At 40.6% G+C, this 20935-nt stretch overlaps 1 protein-coding gene across 1 annotated transcript in view; it reads right to left on the bottom strand.

Moving 5' to 3' along the window:
* Ush2a (usherin) overlaps positions 1 to 20935 on the bottom strand; it is a 678886-nt gene that overhangs the window by 490791 nt on the left and 167160 nt on the right. Inside the window, exons 16-19 of the mRNA XM_021198607.1 lie at positions 18431 to 18925; positions 17243 to 17503; positions 15144 to 15313; positions 10075 to 10219 (exon numbers count right to left, since the gene is read on the bottom strand). Coding sequence (XP_021054266.1) covers positions 10075 to 10219; positions 15144 to 15313; positions 17243 to 17503; positions 18431 to 18925 — 1071 coding nt within the window. The remainder of the gene's footprint in view (positions 1 to 10074; positions 10220 to 15143; positions 15314 to 17242; positions 17504 to 18430; positions 18926 to 20935) is intronic.

The raw sequence follows: 20935 nt of genomic DNA, 5'->3' as shown, positions 1-20935 counted from the left end.
AGAAGGGTCATTTGTCAGATTGCCAAAACAAAGTGATTATAGACACACAAATATGTTTTAAAATAGTTTGTAATCATAGCACAGCCATCTTTGGGATAACTTTGAGCAAAGAATTCAATTTCAGTTGTCTAAAGATATTTCAGCAAAACCATTCACACTATATTATTTGCTTGGGTATCCCAATCTGAAAATTGAGGAAGAATTTTCAGCACAATATATCAACAATGACTGCATGAACATTCTACTTATTCCTCTTGAGATAAAGTCTCTCATGGATCCTACAACTATCTCTCTCTCTCTCTCTCTCTCTCTCTCTCTCTCTCTCTCTCTCTCTCTCTCACTAGACTGACTGTCCAAGAAGCCCCAGTGATTCTTTCATTCCTACCCCACCTCCAGCAAGGGGGTAGCATCATGCAGCCAGATGTGGCTTTCACGTGGGTCCTGAGGGCCCGCACTTATACAGTAACTGCTCATATTCAAGGAGCCAACTCCTCAGCTCCCCAATAATGTTACATTTTATTTTTTTTAAGAAAAGAAGTCTTCTAAAATTCTCAGCTAATCTACCCCCTTTATGCAGCATTTGTTACCTTATTATCTGATTAACAGCATATTGTAATGAATAAATTTACACTTGCAAAATTTATGGAGTGTGGAGTCTTAAGCAAGACAGTCTCACAGGTCTTTTGAATCAAATCTTTTCATTTGCTTTCAAAACCTTGTATATGAAGTCTATGTGGATTAGTTATTCACTGTGCCCAAGTACCCATTTCCTGCTGTGAGTCCAGGCATCCAGACATGACCAGAGTTTCCATGGCTCAGGGTTTGTAGGGTTTAGACTAACACAGGACATCCTTAGGCACTTTGTCAAAAGAAAATTTGAAGTGGAAACTCAAGGGTTCTTTGAAGGGCCAGTTGTTTTGGATGGTGTTTTGCTGGTGTTTTGAAGGAGCATTTCCCTGAAGCAGACACAGGAGAGGGGATGCCCTGCTGAAGCAAGCATGCAAAAGGACACGTGATGAAGCATACTTTGCTAATGACACACGTGTACTAGTTCACCTTACATTGTGTAGTTGAGCTCCGTTTGTTGGGACTCCATAGAGAGAAATGCGCCAAATACTTCTGGTGGTGTGCTGCAGTTTCTGGCTGCTTCTGCAGACTCGGGGATGAATGACAGAGTGATGTTAGTTGAGACAGACTCATGTGCTGAGGCAAGACTCATGGAGGACACGTGATATTTGGAGGGAGTATAAAAAGGACTTGAGGGACAGTGACTGAGGCTGAACCAGGTTTGCTTATAGAGCTAACCCTGTAATGTTTATTCCCGAGCCTCCCTCCACTGATCTTCACTTTGCTGAGAGAGGCACAGCTGAGAACTTTTCCTTGAGTTCCTGTTGGCTGTGGTGCCTCCTGCTGACTTGGGCAGATTCTACTGAGGCCTGGCTGTTTCTGCTAGGTAGTGCTACCACTGCTGATTCGTGTTCACGACTCTGACTCTACCAAACTGGATTGCTGGTAATTCTGTGAAGTGTTTGTGAATGGATCAAGCTGCCACTGTTGACCTGTGAGCTGAACTGTCCATTTCCAGACAACACAGATGGGAGTTGCTCCAAAGAATCACTTCTAAACAGGTCCACTTCCCCTGTATCCTTTCTTTCCCACTACCTTTAGTAGGTGGTGGCTACAAGGAAGATTAAAGTGTTTAAGAACCATCATTAAAAATAAGGATTGAAAAAATAATAATAAAGTTCCAAAAATCATTTGACTTTTTCTCCAAGATCTAAAACCATTGTTAAGAAATGTTACTTTGCAAACATTGATAGGCATGAATATCTGCAGGTAAGCTCTGAGACTAGGACCTGAGAATCAGTTCCCAGGTGGCATCAACTTTGTTCAGCAACCAGGGTGCAGAAGGGGACAGGTGTTTCCACAGGAGCCTATATGTCACTCCCTGATGTCTCACTGACCAACTTTTTGTTTTTTGGAGACAGGGTTTCTCTGTGTAGCCCAGGCTGACCTGGAACTCACTCTGTAGATCAGGCTGGCCTTGAACTCAGAAATCTGCCTGCCTCTGCCTCCCAAGTGCTGGGATTAAAGGCGTGCGCCAGCACTGCCCTGCTTCACTGACCAACTCTTACCAGATGCTAGAAAACAAAATTATTTTCTCTACTTGCTACCTGCTCCATCCTCAGCACCATGTGAGGGTGTACAAGGTGGAAATGTTCTTGTCCATCATTTGCTCTCTCTTTTCTTTAGTTAGATCTTCACTGAGAGACAGGGTTGAGTTGAGATGAACTGAATAGTGATTCTCAATTAGAAAAGTAGCAAGCGGGCTGACCTAAGAGTCTCCATGAACATCAAAGAAGCTGGCCATAGCCCCTAGCGTTTCCCTGTCAGTGGCCAGCCTTCACTTCTTTACCCTAATTGTGGCACACAACATGATCTTTTTATGTGTGTCATGTCACAGAGTTGTGCTACAAAGCACAACTTTCAGAGACCTCGAATGAACTTGCTTCCTGGACATTGCTGTCACTGTCTTCCATGCGATGGTAGATCAATTGTCCATAACTAACACAGTCCAGGTCTGGAGAGAAGAGGACCCATTATTTCTGAACTATACACAGCGTAGCGAAGGTGACAGCCAGCACTGCCCATTCCCTGAAGTCCAGCATTAGTATAAGAGGTAGTTGCTCTGACTAAAATTATGGTATCCTTGCTACACAAACCTGAAGCTTTTATGGGGACTTTGCAATTAGTGTCTTAAACGTATCGTAACACTTGCCTGTCTGACAGCACTGTATTGATTTTTTAATCATTTTCAAGTCTCCTCCAGCACAAATAAATGTACTGTAGTTACAGTTAATGCGCTGTGTACACGCATTAAACATGGGTGTGACAATTTATTATTGTGTGATATATGGAATGCAAGTGGTCCATCTCAGAAAGGGTCCCGGTGCGCACTTCAGTATGGGTATTACCGTTGTCCTTGATGCTCCGAATTCTTTAACTTCGAACGGTGAGAGACCTTTTCTTAATAAGATACTTAGGCCTCCCAAAAATAAAATAGGAGGGGTACTGCATATAAATCTTTTATATATGCCATGGAAGGAGAAAAAGTTTAATAGCCTAGCAGAGAAGGGAGTTTGTATCCCTAAAGGGGTCACTGTGGGACCAATGGAGGGGTCCCTGTGGGACCAATGGACGGGGTCACTGTGGGACCAATGGAGGGGTCACTGTGGGACCAATGGAGGGGTCACTGTGGGACCAATGGAGGGGTCACTGTGGAGACCGCTCACTAGCATCTTGGCCTGTTCAATTTCTTCCCTTGAAGTTTTGTTTCATTTACTTATTTTTGAGGGTGCATCTGTCAAAATTTTGGGAGGGGTCCTTGAGCCTCTCTAATTCCATCCATCTTTACATGTTTCAGTCCTTACTTTAGTGATCTGTGGAAGATATAGACAGAGAATGCAGCAGAGGTAGCTCTCTTTCGTAAAGGTGATTTCAGAATGGCCTTTCTTCATGCCCAAAGGCCACCGGGAAGCCTGATAAAAGTCACTATCCAAACGCAGTCCTGGCCCCCGAGCTCACTGCACTTTTCACGCGCCAGCCTTTTCCTCAGGTACATCTGCAGCCCTTCAGAGTGGAGTCGGTGGGTAAAAAGCAGTTAATTTGGTTGTGTTAGGAATAATATCATTTTAGTTTTAGCATCGAAGACAGATGCCAGCATTTCTCTGGGAACAGATGGCATTTCTGTCTAATAGTGCATCTCTGTATTAGTGAGGTCTGTTGTGTATACAAACAGTAATAAACACTAGGTAAGGATCAAAATAAATTTTAACTGTTGACATTAAACCCTGGCAGCACAGACTAAGGCTGCAATATTCCTTTTTCAAGTCTGACACATTTACTAATGCTGCAGAAGCCTTTCTCAAAGCAGCCAGGACCCAGTTCCATTGAAAGCATGTTTGCACAGCCCTGGTTAGGCGTCAGCCAGGATACCTGACTCCACACTCCACGTGAGTGCTGTGGCCTTAGTTCTGTTATGTATGAAGATTATTTTTAATCTTCCTACAGAAGGTAATACATAATTAAGAAGAAAAGGAGTAGCCCATGTGATTGTTCCGTCAGGGCCCAAAATATTATTATTATTATCATTATTATTATTATTATTATTATTATTATTATCCAAACTGCTTTTTCTTTAACCTTGCTGAATAAAGATTTCCCCTCAAACCTGTCATGCTAGATGCCAGGTTGGACAGACCTACCCTTCCCTCTAAGGAGACATCACCCTCCTCTTGTTTACCTGGTCAGCAGGGCTTTGTAGCTCCTTCAGCCCTGCTTTCCCAGGCTTGTGCTGGGGGGCAAATGTGCCAACAGCACAGAGTCCTTTCTCATAACTCCTCCAGCAATCTAGCGTTACGCAATGCCCCTCATTTATTTTGGGGAAGCTGCTGTGTTTAAAAATAATCACAACAAAAATCAAGAAAAAAACCCCCTTTCGCTTGGCTTTCAGATGCCCGATCAATAACAAACGTGCCTTGCAACCATATTTCTTTTTAAAAAAATGAATGTTATTTTTTTTAATCACGAAAAAATATATTGCTCCCACCATATGGGACGAGCGATGACTCACCAACCGATTTAAGATGCAGCATATTGAGCTGACCATATGTTCCAATGCTGTTGAATGGCTGAGTGATTCATGCCCGTCACATTCCAGTATATCAATTAAAGCTCCTTGAAGTCTGCATGATTTGTGCCTCTGTTATTAAACCCTGCTAATTCATCCCATTTACACATCTGTTATAAATCTCTAGGAGAGCTTCATGATTCATGGCAATCTGTGAGCATGCTACAGCAAATTCTTCTCCTTGTAATTAACAGTAAATTGTTTTACTGCCATGCAATGAATTTTTCAGTTATATCGCAAATGAACTCCTAAATGTGCGGTTTTTTTTTTCCCTAAGAACTGACTTATATCATTAGGCAATTAAAAAGTATTGCTTTGAACCAAAAGCTTTTAATCAAGAGGAATACAACTTAAATATTGCTTAAGAGCCCTGGCAATTTGACATGGTTTTTGCAAGTGCAAAAATAATCCCCACAGAGAGAGAAAACAGACAGACAGTGTCCGTGTGTCAGGGTCTCCATCCTGAGATGTAGGGGAGGGCCCGTGGATGGCACACGGGAGGGAAGCCAAGTTTCTGCACACAGATACTCTTTATCTTGGATGGGCCTTAAAGTCATCTGCTGCTCCCAAATTTCTCAGGCTGCTTTACACCACATTGTAGAACGCTGTCTTTGCTTTTGAAATAAATAATTGGATAATTAGCCAGGTCAAACCATCAGAGGACTCCGGGGCTGTTCAAGTGTTCTTGTCAAAAGGTGAAGCGAATTCATTTCGGCTTTGCAGATCTTCCAAGGGCCTTTGATTTTATTTCCCCCTCACTTTCTTGGCAGCAGGTTCAGATTCATGAGTCTGTACATCAAGTCAGTAGGTTGTGTAATTTTTTTAAACAACAAATGGAATTAAATTCAAAGGAGGGAAACTAATTGAAGGACAGCAACAAAAAGTGTCGGGTGATGTGCTTTTTAATATGGCCCGCCACATTTGCATGGTAATTTTTCCTTTTTAGCATGGAGCAGAAAGCGACTAGCTTAATGAAGGATTATTCAAGACCGGAAGGAACAAAATGCATTCATAACTAGGAACAAAGATGGAATTATGAGACGGAAACTGGCAACCTCGCAGAAAGAGCTGGATGATTGCCTTACACTCTAGGAATAAAGAGGTGGAAAAATATTTATATTAGTATTCACTAATGACTATATAGACAAGATTGTTGTAATTAAAAGTATAAATTAACATATTAAGAGTGCTTGTTTAATCACTCTGGGTTCTATTCTCAATGAAAAGACTTATGTCCCCTGCATTCAAAGAAGCTGAGTTTTCAACCCAGAAGAAAGGAGATCTACACTCTATGTTAGGTTCAGAGAGAAAATTTAGCACACCTCTAGCTACTTGCTTAAAAGATGGGTACTTCTCAGCTTCTAGTCTGGAAGCCAGTGACAGGTAAAGAAAATAATACACTATTCATTTAGAAATGGATCTCCTAAAGGAATATTTAAGCCTGACAGACTGTGGAAAAGATATGAAGAAATTCACAAGTTTCCTCAAAGAAAAGACTAAAATTTTATAGATGTGTAGCATGTATTTGAAGAAGGTCCAGCCCATCTGGCAAATTCCCGGACAACCAGGAGTGACTCCATCGCCATTAAGTCAAGCTTTCCCAATTGCTCCTTGGAGACCCTGTCCCTCAGATCTGTTCAGAACTATGCAGGTAACAAACCCAGATCTGATACAGTTCTCATGGTGAAGTGCATCCATTCTATCAGTGCCCCTGAAATATCTATAGCCAATCATCTGCTTCCCAAGCTTTTCCACGAAACAGCTAAAACTTCACGATTACCTTAAGAAAGAAAGTAGTGGCAGATACTTTAATGAAGAGAAGCCACTGCTGTGTTCCCTCACTTCCAAGAGGCTAAATGCCTATTTTGATTTGTAACTTTCTACTGTAATGCTATTGAATGGCAAGCTTCCATCCCTCCACTTGGACGTAACTGTTGAATGGGCTACAAACCCACAGCGAGTCACGCTGCAGCTCACAGAAGTCATAGAGCAGAGAGATTAATACAGTGGACAGTCAGCTATCATTCCTTTCCAATACAGGCTTGGCTACACAAAAATCCTGCTTTGACATTGCTTATTTCTATGATGACCAGCCTATGAGTCTTATTTAGATGTTTAATCTTAAGGCATGTATAGGGAAAGAAATGTAAGCACCTACTGGAAATAAGAGGCATGAGGAATACAGTAGCTACTGAACTTTGCTTTCAGGAAAATAAAGCTAATTTTTCTTCTCGCTGATCTTAATATACCTGCAAATGGTGCATTTTACACAGAAACAAACATGACAAAAACATCCTTCCACTATCATCACATACATTACTTTTATTGGCAGATGAGAATTCACATTCCCGACAGCATATACTGATGGGTAGTACTAAGTTCTCTTTACTTTCTGAAAGCCACTGCAACAATTTCTCCATCAGAATAGAGAAGATTTCCCCCAGGAACAGAAGCTAATGTAATAGTTTAAGTAGAAACTGAGTAAATTGAAATGTTTATCAAAACTTCAAAGAACCACCTTTGAATTTTCTTAAGGCATCAGGTTTCCACTGCTCAGTCCCTTATACCTGGCTTCAACTTGGGCTATTGCAGGGACACATGCCCCCATTTTTATGCACGCCTCTTTCATTGCTCTTTGGACAGCATATGGTATGAAAGGTAACATTCCCCTTTTAGAACTTTCCAGATGGGAATCCTTCTCTGATCTCCCTGCTCCCTTGCTTCTTTCTAACTGTGTTCCTGCACACATGCACTTGCTGCACACGCGCACTTGCTGCACACACGCACTTGCTACACACACACACTTGCTGCACACACGCACTTGCTGCACACACACACTTGCTGTATACACGCGCTTGCTGTGCACACGCACTTGCTGTACACATGCACTTCCTGCACACACACACACTTGCTGCACACACGCACTTGCCCCATGCTTCTTTTCTTCAGCCTGCATCACTGCATCTTCTCTGTCCTGCTGACACATTTGCACCATAGCTCTCTCCATCTCTACAGGTGATTATAAAATCAGCAACATTTTGACCATTAGATTTGTATGCTCTGATTCTATCTGCCTATAGCCACCATGGCTACACCAAGTGATCAAATATAAATGCATTTGTTTTCCCATCTGTTCATCTTTCCCATTTCATTGAACAGAAACACCATGCTCTTTGTGACTATTACTGTCATCTTCAGTTTCCCCCTCTTCTGAGCCTGCGGATAGTTTCCTTATAATACTATCCATTTCATCTGTCAATATTCACTTCTACTCATTGGACAGAGTCCCTTGGTGCCCACTGAGAAAGACTCTCAGAATCTTTGCATATTCCCTCAGAAGGTATTGCTAGAGAGGTCTTGGTAAACCACAAATTTCATCATAACAATATCCAGAACAGTGCCAACCTCAAACACAGTGAGCAGTACATTTTAAGTGCTCAGTAAATAGATACGAGTGTCTTTATCAATCGCCCAAATCCATCTACAGGAACATCTAGTGAAGTGATGGTCTAACCTCCAATCTCAAAGCCGTGCATCCTCTGCTCCGTCCCTATGACTTCTTTTCTGCTGAGAGTCCTAGCACATAATCTCTTGCCAACCATTCTACCAGATGTTAATTCCTTGAACTAAACACTGTGTGCATTGTCTTTAGGATTCCTTCAGACTTTTGAACATTCAATGGCTGCTTTCTAATTGGAGATATTACAAGATAATATATTAATGATATACTTGGGGGCACATAAGTGACTTTTATGCTACAAATGACAAACTAGAAAACTGTAATTTAGACACACATTTTAAAATTTTATTTTGCTTTAATTTTTATTTATTTTATCTTATTTTATATGTATGATTGTTTTGCCTGCACAGATGTTTGTGTACCAGTTGTGTGTCTATTGCCCATGGAGGCCAGAAGAAGGCACTGGATGTCCTGGAACTGATGTTGAAGATGGTTGTAGATTGCCATGTGGGTGCTGGGAATTGAACCTGATAAAGGTTAGACGAACACTTGGGAGATGTTGCTATGAACTCAGTTACCAACAGCACTGGATGACTTTGAGAAGCTTTGCCTACTGGGAGCCTGGGGTCCCAGCTATGACTAGATTCATTGATAGGGTTCTCCTGGGAGCCTGGGGTCCCAGCTATGACAATGACTAGCCTCTTTGTCAGGGTTCTCCATCCAACACTCAATCTTCAGCTTGAGTTTAACCTCTCTTGCACTTCCTTCAAGCTGTGAGACTGAATGTCCTTTCAAATTTTGTCCAAAAAAATTGTATCATTTTTTGCCTAAAGTAGATAGACTCCAGCCCTCTCATTCAAATTTATTACCTTTGAATCATGACATTCATAAAAAATAAATAGGCTCATAGGAAAAGTATGGACTTCATATGTTTTAATAACAGGGCACTCCTTAAATGTACTTACAAATCTGAAATACATATAGATTAAACATATCAGTACACGAATGAGCTAGTCACTGAGGTGATGAACTACACTGTCATAAAATTTGGATGTCCTTCGCATCAGTTGGAAATTACAACAAGCAATAGTAATTGTGTGATGTAATTTGAACTGAATTATTTTTCTCCAAGCTGAGGACAGAAACACTAGAATTAGACCTACAGATAGTACGGTGACAATTAAACATATGTTCATATAATACCTATAATTGTCTGGGAATCCCCTAATCTCTGTACATGCAGGCATATCCATAAAGAGAATCTAAGCCTTGCAGAATAGCTGACAGAAACACTGGCAAATGAGAATATTCTAAATGCTGTTATTAGAGAGTATAAATGGTAGTGATGCACGTGTTAAGCTTTGGGTAAACCTAGCTGGTTCTTAGTAACACAAACAAAAATGGCATGAACCACATTATAAGATTTAACAAGTCTCCTATTTCATTGTGCAGACTTAGAGGATTCCTATTAACCATGAATAAAATAATATGTAAGCAAAAGCCTAACAAACAGGAAACACCTAGTGACAGGACACTTAGATGTTGCCAGAGAGCCTCATGGGACAGGAGTCGATAGCTCCAACAGGAGAAGGGAGTTATAATTTAAAGAAGAAATGTCATGTGACCTCAAAGGATGGCTCCTAAGTGCTTCTCACAATGCCAGGAAATTCGGAGGCCCTAGTTAGCTGCCGAGCAGAGGAACCATTCGCTTTCCGGATCTGATCCAGGGCTCTTCTGATGGGCCCATAACCCTTGGCTAGTGCTTTTAGTTTTCTTTAAAAATCTCAAGATAAACCACATTCAGGATTGCTGGGGAAGCAGCAGAGCACAGCAAAGATATATATGAAGTCCACAGTACAGCAGACCTGGAGACATCTATTCTCAACGTGAATGTATTTGTTCATATTCATTAAAACATACTTACCTGCTGCTAGGGTTTGTCCTGATCCCAAAGCACTGGTTACACAGCCCACTGAATCGCAGAGGGAGACTGTAAAGCTGTAGGTCCTATAAGGCTCGAGTCCCCTTACAATGTAAGACTGGTCTTGAGACTTTGCAAAATGCACCAGCTTCAAGGCAAAATAACAGTAATAGTAATCAGATAACAATCAATGCACAGCATATAATCTTGGCATTCAAAATCGAAATTCAAACAGAGGGAAATATCACCAACTCCTATATGGGAAAGAGATTTTCAAAAAAAAAAAAAAAAAAGTCTCAACAAGCTGAGGTTTAATTGATGATTGTACAACCACACTGCTTTATGGGGTGATAATGCCGTTCCTGAGTGGCTAAATGAGAAGACGGAGTTATGGCCTCATAAAGCAGCATGGGTGTATGGTTATTGTCACCAGTGGTAGAGATAAAGATGGCGACACTGACATACTTACTGTGAAAACGTCCAAACCAAGCCAACAGTAGCACAGGCTGGGGATGCCACATACTACTTGATGGCAGGGCATGGGACAATGACATGGTGTTAAATTGACCTATCCATCTCTTGCTTTAAAACCCCGCAGTAGAAAGGGGGAAATAATAGATGCTGTGTGAATATCCTTCTAGATCAAACCTCACTTACACTTGTTATCCAAATAAATACGTACAATTAGATTGATAGTTACATTTTTGAAATATTGTTATCATCATACATTTTCAAATGAGGGTAGAAAGTTTGAGTGAAGGAGATTGGGAGGGACACTTATTATAAACAAATAGCTAAACAGCCAACACTGAATTCATCCTATCATTATAACTAGGATCAATCACAAGCAACTATGAAAACTTACTCAGACTAAGGAAAGAAATTATATTTGGGGGACTATCATGGAAACAGAATCATGAATATAAATCATTTCTTAGGGCTACTGGTATGTACTCATGGACTATGCTTTGGTGGTTTAGTCAACCATGGGCCAGACTGCATAGGTGATGGAGTGTGACCCTTTACAATCATAAGAGCTGAATGTTTATACTACCTAAGGAGGCCATAACTATTTAATGGCCGAACACAAGTAGTCAAATGTTTATGGTACTGCCAATATAAATCAATGATATCACCAAGGCTACAATACTATAGGCCATACATACAGTTGTGTGCAGTACAGAAGACTTGGCACTGATAAAAATAAGTGTATGGTGTTGATGTATTTGCTACACTGCTTCCTTTTCACTGGGACATGATCTTTATAATTATAAAAGACTATGATAAAAGCCTCCTGAATTACATCATTAACAGGCCCATGGCTTGTGTTTACCATGACCTTGATTCTATCAAGAGGCTATGCAGTCAGTGATATAGTCCTTAGGTTTGACATTCATACAAAAATGACAAACACATGTGAAGATGCTCACAGAGTTCAGTAACAGAGTTTAGCCTGAGGTATTTTCCCTATATGAGTACAACGAAATATAGTGAGAATGTTTATATAGGTATTGATTTCAAACTTATATGAGCCTAAGAACAAAAGAATAGTTGGAACACAACTGTGAGTCAAAATGCCAATGATAAATATGGAATATAAGGATCAAAGGCAGAACACCAGTCCTCTTTATAAATCTATCTAAACAACAACATTATAGATTATTTGAACAGGAAGCTGTGTAAACTGAAGAGCATGCTATTATACTTCTTACTGTTTTTATCATGAGATCATTGAAAGAGTCATATATGCAGATGGAGGAGAAAGATAAAATAATAAGTATCTTATTGCCTCTTTGTCTCTCCCAATAATAGATATCTGTGGTGTGTGGTGTGTGTGTGTGTGTGTGTGTGTGTGTGTGTGTGTGTGTGTGTGTGTGTGTGTGTGTGTGTGTGTGTGTGTATTCGTTCCACTAAGACAGCTCAGAAAAAAGGCAAATTTATTCACAGTGAATTAAATAGGGTCTCTCAAAAATACATGTCTACTCAGAACATGAGAATTTTACCTTTTGAAATGAGACATTTGTATAGGTAAAGAGTTAACACATCTTGTATTTAGGGTTAGCTTTTAATCTGACAACTCGTACCATTTTAGGAGGAGAGAAAAAAACCCACAGACAGAGGGGGTGGAGCAGATGAGGCAGAAATGGGAGATAAGTTGGCACAATGCAATGAGTGTCACCAAGCAGCTGGAGTTAGCTGTGAGAAACAACTACAGAAGTCCTCTAGGGTACATGGAAGGAGCATGGTTCTCCCAGAAGCTTGACCTGAGTCTTGTGACCTCGAAGATCTGAGAGGATCAATGCATGCCATTGTGACCCACCCACTGTATGGTGATTCTGATGGTGGTATCAGAAATCAAACTGTCAAATTTAAAGAGCCTGGGATTTGTACCCTGTTAGTGGCAACTATAGAGCTTATTCTGGTTTCCGAACTCTATGGGGGATCAGCTGAGGTCATCCCACTGAGGCACTGCACCTTACATTCTTATTCTTCCCATTATACTGTCGGTTGTTTCTGAGTACAATCCCCATCTCTCCTGCTCTCATTCTTCTCCCATGACTGGTATCCTCTGGGAAAACATAACTATGACAGTCATATCAAGAATTGGATTCGTAGGAGGGAGATGTCAAGTTATTAAAGTGGTATAGTGGAGCTGGACAACGCAGGCTGGCAGACAATGAAGATGTGGGTAGGTGGACTCTTGACAGCCTACATCTTTTCTGTAGTGGGACAAGTTTTAAACTTGCACTAGTGGTAGATTAAGTAATCATTAAGACAACTTTAGGGAAAGCACTAAGTTTTAGGACTATGAAATCAGATGACCACTGCCAATGTCATCTCCACACTGAAGAAAGACAATCTTGGGGTCATCATCAATTTGAGAAAAACCATACAATCCTTCTTGAAAGTATTGTTCCCCATGTCAATAAAGTCATATTAAATGGATCAGATAAGCAGGAAATGAGTGTATGGGCGTCTTAGTCAGATGTGTTCCAGGCAGTAGGAGATTTACTATGTAAAGATTAGGGGATTTGAAGCATCAGCTGGGTTTTAGTAGGTCAAGTTTTCTGTGACATCTAGGACATCCATCAGTTCAAATTTAAAGAAAAGTGACTATATCTTGCATTCCTAAATGGGTCTTATCTTGCATTCTTCAGGAAGAATCTCACTGTCTGGTGAACAAACCCCCATCTGAAGGTGAATGGTCACCATTTGGGTTCTAACCAGTGTGGTTTCAATGTGGAATTCTGCTACCTGACTTGTCCCTGCACCCATCCAGGTTGTAGTGCTGCTGGCTCATGAGCTGTTTGGGACACTGAACCTCATAGAGCCCACAGCTCTGCCACATGTAATAGTGGGAAAATATTGTAAATTCTCTAATGTCAGAGAGTTTCAAGATAGATAGTATGCAGATCAAAGGCACAGAAAGTGATGGAAATCCTAGACATCCTGAACTATTTGTTAAACACTCTCAGCCAGATACGGAGCCTACATCACAACAGAGCGTCTAACAGAAAGTCAAATCACAGTGCAGGTGGAGTTTCCTCTCCTTGGCTGTTTTACTTCTCAGCTATGCCACGTCTTAAGTTCAGACGGACTCAAACCAAATGCATCTTATGATGAAAATGACAATCTAAGATTTGAGTTCAGCCCACAGAATGCCACAAAGACCATGGGCATTCTCTCTAAAACACAAAGAAAGGAGAACACGGAGCTGAGAATCCAGGTGGACTGTCTTAGAAAGTAGCTGCACGCTTAGGCTGGGAGGCAGCTGCTGCCCCCCATGGTGCTTCTGAGAAACTGCCATGAAGACAAATAGTCTCAGAGGACAGACCTTCAGAGCTTCCCTTTCTTACCTACTATATGTGGAAGAGATACCTCAAGGTAAACCATGTGTATACTCGGTGACCAAATTTGGCCTCTCCTCTGGTCATGGGCATGAAGCCAGATCAGATGTGGGAAGTTTGGGAAACAAAGCACACAGATTGGAAAAAAAAAGCACTGAGATCTTTTGTTAATCTCACAATAGTGTTCATCAGAGGGTATGCCCCTCGGATGTGAACAGTAAGGGCATAGGATGCCAGGTGTAGCTGACAGCAATGTCTTCTATCTTTGCACACCGTCATGTTTATAAAACAGGCTAGAAAGGTAAATCCCCTCATCCCTAACTGAGAGAATGAGATCCTCTCATTTTCCAGAATCCTCTGTATCCAATGAGATTCCTGGAAAGGGTAAGGTATTTATAACTGTTGACACTCTGTATTCTCATGCCTGGAAAAGATACTATCAGAAGACACAATGCCACCACACATCCAAAGCTTTGAGCAAATATTGTGTTTATAGAATTCAAAGGAATTGTACCCATATATAAATGCTGACACAGGGTCTCATGTAGCCTAAGCTAGCTGTAAACTAACTAGCTAGTTCGGGATGACCTTGAATGACCTTTGCCTTTCAAGTGTTTGGGCTACAGATCTGTGCTACCATGCCTGGTTTTATGTGGTGCTGGGAGTCAAGGTCAGAGTTGAATCCATGCTAAGTAAGCACTTTACCAACAGCATCACATCTGCAGCCCTACCATTCTGATTTCTGTGATGGTGTGATAGATTTGGTTCCCCATGACTTTTCCCAAGGAAGTGAAGACATAAACAAAGTGTGCATATGAGATGGTCTTGTCAATGTCATTTTGAAATCTAAATGGATACAATATAAATACTGACAGATTGTGCAGTGGTTTAAATGCGCTATTATGTGTTCAAATATTATTTTCAGATTATCTTATATAGTATGTAGCTGCTGAAAGGACTTCTTAAAAAATATTTAAGACTAAGTGGAAACAGCAGGTCTCATGAAATAAAATTATAACCACTTTAGTTCAGCATGTTAGAAAAATAAGTGATAAGCATGTATACATATACAGGACCTTGAGCATCTGATGTTCTATTAAAGAACATGCCCATTTGATGAACACATTTGGAGATGGATTCTGCTACAGAATTCTATAAATTCCTAAAACATCAAATCGAGCCCTAATTTAATTTGGAAAGGAAATGAGTTGAAAATAAAAATACCTTTGAGCACATGACTGGAATTTCTTGTTGAGGGAAATGTTCAGAAACCATGCTGATCTTGTACCCTATAATTTCTCCTCTTGTAAAGTTTTCTGCTGGCTTCTCCCATGAGACACTGAGGGAGTGCGGTGAGAGTGGAGAGACTGAAGGAGGGGCCATGAATACGGGTACTGTTAAAGACAAAAACAACACCAAAGGCGAACATGTCACCCATATATGTCAGACTGAACTGTTCTAGTTTCTGAAAGACCTAATTTTCATAAAATATTTTTATTTTCAAAATTAAAAAAAATACAAGTATACATGAAAATATTAACATTTAAACTGTCATCTACAAGAATGTCAACTATCTTCACATTATCAGGTAAGGTATATTTTTCAGTTACAAAATCGAGGTGGAGGGACAAAATTGCTGAGTGGGTAAGAGAACGTGATAGAAAGCATGAGAACCTGAGGTCAGATCCTAGTATGTGTACAGGAAACTGGGTAGTTGTAGTAGGGCAGACATAGGAGGCTGCCTATAGACTGGCAGTCACCAGGTTCAGTGAGAGTCCCTGTTGAGAGAGAGAGAGAGAGAGAGAGAGAGAGAGAGAGAGAGAGAGAATGAGGGAGTGATGCAGGCAGAGTCTAGAGAAAACTATGGGTGTCCTGATCTCTCTCTCTCTCTCTCTCTCTCTCTCTCTCACACACACACACACACACATACACACACACACACAATCTTCCTCCTCGTCTTATTCTCTGTCTCTCTATATATCTCACTGTTTATTTTTTCTCTGTTTCTCCATATTTCTCTGTCTTTGTCTATCTGTCTGTCTGTCTGTCTGTCTGTCTGTCTCTCTCTCTCTCTCTCTCTCTCACCACATAGATGGGAAGGCTCTCTGTTTTCATGAAAATAGATAGTGATAAGATGTTTGAATAACCCAGACGTAGAACATGTCTTAGTCCCCGAAGCTTGATGGCAAACTGGGTTTCTCATGGAAAGCCATGTTTCACTAAGCCAAACAAATGATGCTGGCAAAAGTTATTCCAGCAGGAGGAACAACTAAAATGGACCAAATGATCCCAAAGACACTCACAGCTTGTGGTTAGCCCTTCCTGACCTGTTCAGGGCACATAGACATCACACACTTTACTTCCACCATCCTGGACATCTTTGTATGGGATTTGAATGGACCACCAAATATGGGCTGTCAAAGCACCTTTCTGCACTTTCCTTTCCTAGTGATCCTTAAGAGTATGACAGTCATTGGATGCTGCTTCATCAGCTGTATCTCATTTTGGAGCTTGGGTTTTCCCCTGCAGAACTTCAGGACTCAATACTTCTGCTCTCTGGTCCCTCTAGCTTGTCCAAGATAGTCTTTGAGAGACGGTTAAATACAATATACATTTTATTTATTCAATGAGGCCACTGGACATCCATCCAAAGCTACTTTAAACTATTATAGTTCCAAAATATTTAATTTATGACAGGAGTTAGTTTTTACACACACACACACACACACACACACACACACACACACACACACACATATATATGAGAGAGAGAGAGAGAGCGAGAGGGGGGGGAATTCAATGTTTAAAAAAGTATACTTGTTTTCTTCAATGCTCATGGAATTTGAAGTATACATTATGTGAGGAATAAGACAGAAAGTTAAGAATAAATCTGTTACCTTAATAAAGATACCATAAGAATACTAAATTTTTATCCCTCCTCCCATACTAGAATTCTAATTGTTTCTAAGCTTACTTGGGTTTAGACTTTTCAGTGTATTAGACCATTATGTGAATTCCATAACCTTCAATATCTGTCTTAAAAAGATAAAATAAAAATTAAGTGTAAAACTGAAAACTGGTAAACCATTATACATACAAAGCAAGACTGGGTTAAGTGTCTACCCACCTGACACTGGAAATCCCCTGCTACTTAGGCGAAAGAATCCAAACAGAATAGAGCTACAATTAACCCTTCTCCTCCACAAGTGAATTAGTAGCTAAATCATCTGCTTTTTCTGTCTCAGTTATCTTCTGTGACCTTAATTTCCAGGCAGTACTTTGATTGAGGGTTTTAAATAAGAACCCAAGAAACTGGTCTTTACCTGATTCTCCTGTTCTTTCTGAGGCCCAGGCAGATGACACCCTGCCAGCCATATTCACAGCCAAGACCCTAAACACATACTCTGTGTGCGGCTCCAAGCCAGAGATGAATGTGTGGGCTTGGGGATGCTGGAGCAGGTCCTCACTCTGATTGACAGACTGTAAAGCTGAGTGAGAACTGACCAAACCATGGCTCTCAAACACTAGACTTTCTTCAATGGACAGCCATCTCTTCATGTATAACTCATAGCTTAGAATCATACCTAGGAAAGAGGCAAGCAATCAAGTCAAAGGCGCTATTTAGGTACTGGTTGTTTAAGGCTATTCACTTTTCAGCATTCTAACTATATTGCCATTTGATTCTTTTTACTAATTTAGATGTAAATTTTAGATTACAAACTATTGTGAGAGCTGTATTTTTGGGAAAACAAATCAAAGAAATTATAAATGCAAAATAACCATAGTTTATCCTTGTGAAATACTACATTTTCAAGAGGTGTACTCATAATTTCTGCTAAGGATGTTCAATTCTTGTGGACAACCTGCATATTCCAATTTCGGGATGCATATTTGAAGTTCCATGACATAATTACATATTTGACACAAGCCATGTTTGCATAAATATTGTGTAGCTAAGTTGTATCCAACCTTTACCAAGCAATAAAAAAGTTTGATGCAAAGTTTTACCATGCTATGAGCATAAATTACTAAAAACTTAGGAATATGTGTCTGACCCATGAACCCTGAGGTTCAATTTTAAGAACACAAAAATTAACTTAATGGAATCAACTAGCCTATATACAACTTTTTTGTATTATTTTATTTTTTTTTTCTTGCTTAAAAGAGAAAATTTTCAGCTTGTGAGTGCCCTAACGTGACTCAGTCAAATATAATGCATTTCCAGTGAGTGTCCAATTATCAACATCATCTGTGTTGTGGCAGATGTCATTAAGAGCAAAGATAATATTAGCCTTTTAAAGAGCAATTTAATTGAATGGAATTTGTTCTTAAATTAGATGAAATACCCCCTTCCATATCCAGAAGAAATAGCATTTTATGTCTTCAGAAAACATTTCCCAAGCAAATGCCTTATATTCATATAAACCGAAAGTGTTGCTTACTACATAATTCTCCATTTCTACTGTTTTGGCCTTCTAAAAGAAAGAGAAGTTTAAACCTTGAATTCTTACCATTTGAGTCCACTGGTGGAGACCATTCTATTCGGAGTTCTGTGGGACTGATTTTCCATACTGTGGGTGGCCCCTGCCTTTGGGGAGGTGCTTGGGCTGTGGTTACTATAATAGGCAAGCTGTATAAACAGCTCTCATTAGCACAGCCCCGGACAGAAAAACAGTACTGGGTGAATGGAACCAGATTCCAGATGGTAGCTGAGGTTTCTGGACCTTCATAGGAGACACAGGGTTCAGTGCTGTCCACAGGTGTGCATGATAAAATGTATTTCTCCATAGGACCAGAGTTGTTGGAGAGTCCAGTCCAGGTAAGTGTAATGGAGTCTGAGCCCACAGGAATGACATGAGTCAAGTTCAAGTGTCCTTCTGAGACCTCTGGCTTTGTCTCAAAAATGACAGGCATGCTCCTTGTTGAACTGTGCACATTGGAGGTCTCTATATAATATGAATATGCTGTGTGTGGTGACAGACTGGTGTCTAAGAAGTACTGAGTATCTGAAATAAAAAGGGAGACCAGATAGTCAGAATTAACAGTTGTCAAGGGATCTTTTGCAGTTGCCTGATTCTGGTGCTATTTGACTAGGTTAGGTTACCAATCAAGTCCTGCAAATAGAAATGTGTTTGATGCTTTTCCAAGGGGAATTGGGCAAATGCTGGTTGCTTTTGTTATCTGGTATGTTGTGAGTATTGCATCAAGCAGACCAAAGACACATAGAAGACTGTTTCTATCCTTGTTTTGCTCTTCACAGGGTCCCTTGGTAGAAGAGCCCAGAGGAAGTCCTTGCAATCTCTGAAACACATATTTGCTTTCTCTGTAAGTGGGTTGCTTGCCAAACGCTGTGACATGGGTTCAACCCTCTGCAAACTACCAGCAAGCACCCCGCCTTTCTCCTGCTTAGTACCTGAGTATAGCCTTTCCTGAACTCATAAAATGACATACAACTATACATGCATTTCACTAAATCCTAGAGCAATTTGTCAACAACAGGGAGATTGTAAAAGAGAAATTTGAGACAAGCAGGATCTTCATGAATGAGGGGCAGGGGTATCAGGGAGAGGAAGGCTGAAAGCAAAGGCTATAAAACAAGAAAGATAGATCGTGGCCATGATTAACTATGTGCCTGCACCACCATTCTCTAAGGACAGCAAGCACATTGTAGGCCTATGAAACTAAGAAATGTCAGAGTGGCTACTGCCTGCTTCCTTGTGGGTTTGTGCATATCTAGATGCCTGACACGTAAGAGATATCTAGAGTCTAATTTTAATCCACAGAGGTTCATGGCTTTCTGTGCTGAGAGCCCATGAATGACCCAGGGAACCTTTTTTGGTTGGGGCAAGGTAACCTTTAAATCTGTGAAAGGGCCAGATGTGGGATGCCAGAGCCAGGACAGAAAAGCTCAGACTGTGATAGAGTGTTCACAAGAACCTGACTTCTGCAGAACAAGCAACTTCACCTGAAGTCAGTGTCTTGGTGATGCCAAGGATCAAACTGGTTCACTGTACTTCAACAAGCCAGTATCCTCAGGAGGAGCTTCTGCTTAAGGTCAGAGGGACATTATCCTCCCCTAAATGCTAATTAATATGGCAACTGAAGGATGAGGAATGAGTGGTGGGAGGGAGGAAGGGGAGGAGAGAGAGAGAGGGGGAGAGAGAGAGAGAGAGAGAGAGAGAGAGAGAGAGAAAGAGAGAGAGAGAGGCTGAAGAATATATGAGGATCTGGGCAGATATCATTTCGTCATGCTGAGCACACATCACTGAAATTTCTTCATTGGAACAATTGTTACATGAGCACATATTAAGCTACCTGAGGAGTCCAGCATCCTCCACAGGAGTAAGAAATGGAACAGACTGAGAAATGTCACCACCCCGTTCAGAAAAGTCCACTAGTACTGAGACTCCATTGGTGAGGGTGCTGTCATGGCCCCTGGAATGGAAGAAGGTTACTCCTTATGGACCTGCTTTTGACAATACCCAAGGAAGAGATTCACCCCAGGGATCAAAGAAAATCGTACCCTGTGTCAAGTCCTTGCCAGATCATTGTTTGTTTTTTGATTTTTTTTTTTAAAAATGTGATCTTATCTCAGACGATGAGATTGTATGAGAGCAGTGTTGCTTGATAAAAAATTGGAATGAGATAAATACCTAATGGGAATATGCGATTGTATAGGAGTGTTACACGGAACAGTTATAATCACCCTGTGTTTCCTGTGGAAAGGTTTATTTAAGGACCTTACCCATCATCCTGCAGGAGAAACAGTTTATAACAATGGCAAATTGGGAACAAGAACTTTACGACAGAAGCCACACATGCCTACTGACTTCTCAGTTTCCTGCCCTGAGTCCCTGAAGAGGAGGGTGTGTCCTCCCATTTGACATTTTTATTAGCGTATGTCAATGATGCAAAACAATGGTTCTTTTGTGATATTTTTAACCATATATATAGTCTACCTTTATCATGTTCCTCTATTATGTCCATAATTTATCACTATTGTTCCATTTTTTCTT

The sequence above is a fragment of the Mus pahari genome, chromosome 5, assembly GCF_900095145.1.
Source record: "Mus pahari chromosome 5, PAHARI_EIJ_v1.1, whole genome shotgun sequence".
Classification (NCBI taxonomy): domain Eukaryota; kingdom Metazoa; phylum Chordata; class Mammalia; order Rodentia; family Muridae; genus Mus; species Mus pahari.
Note: the sequence above shows the minus strand (reverse complement) of the source record. Positions and strands in the feature narration are given on the sequence as shown.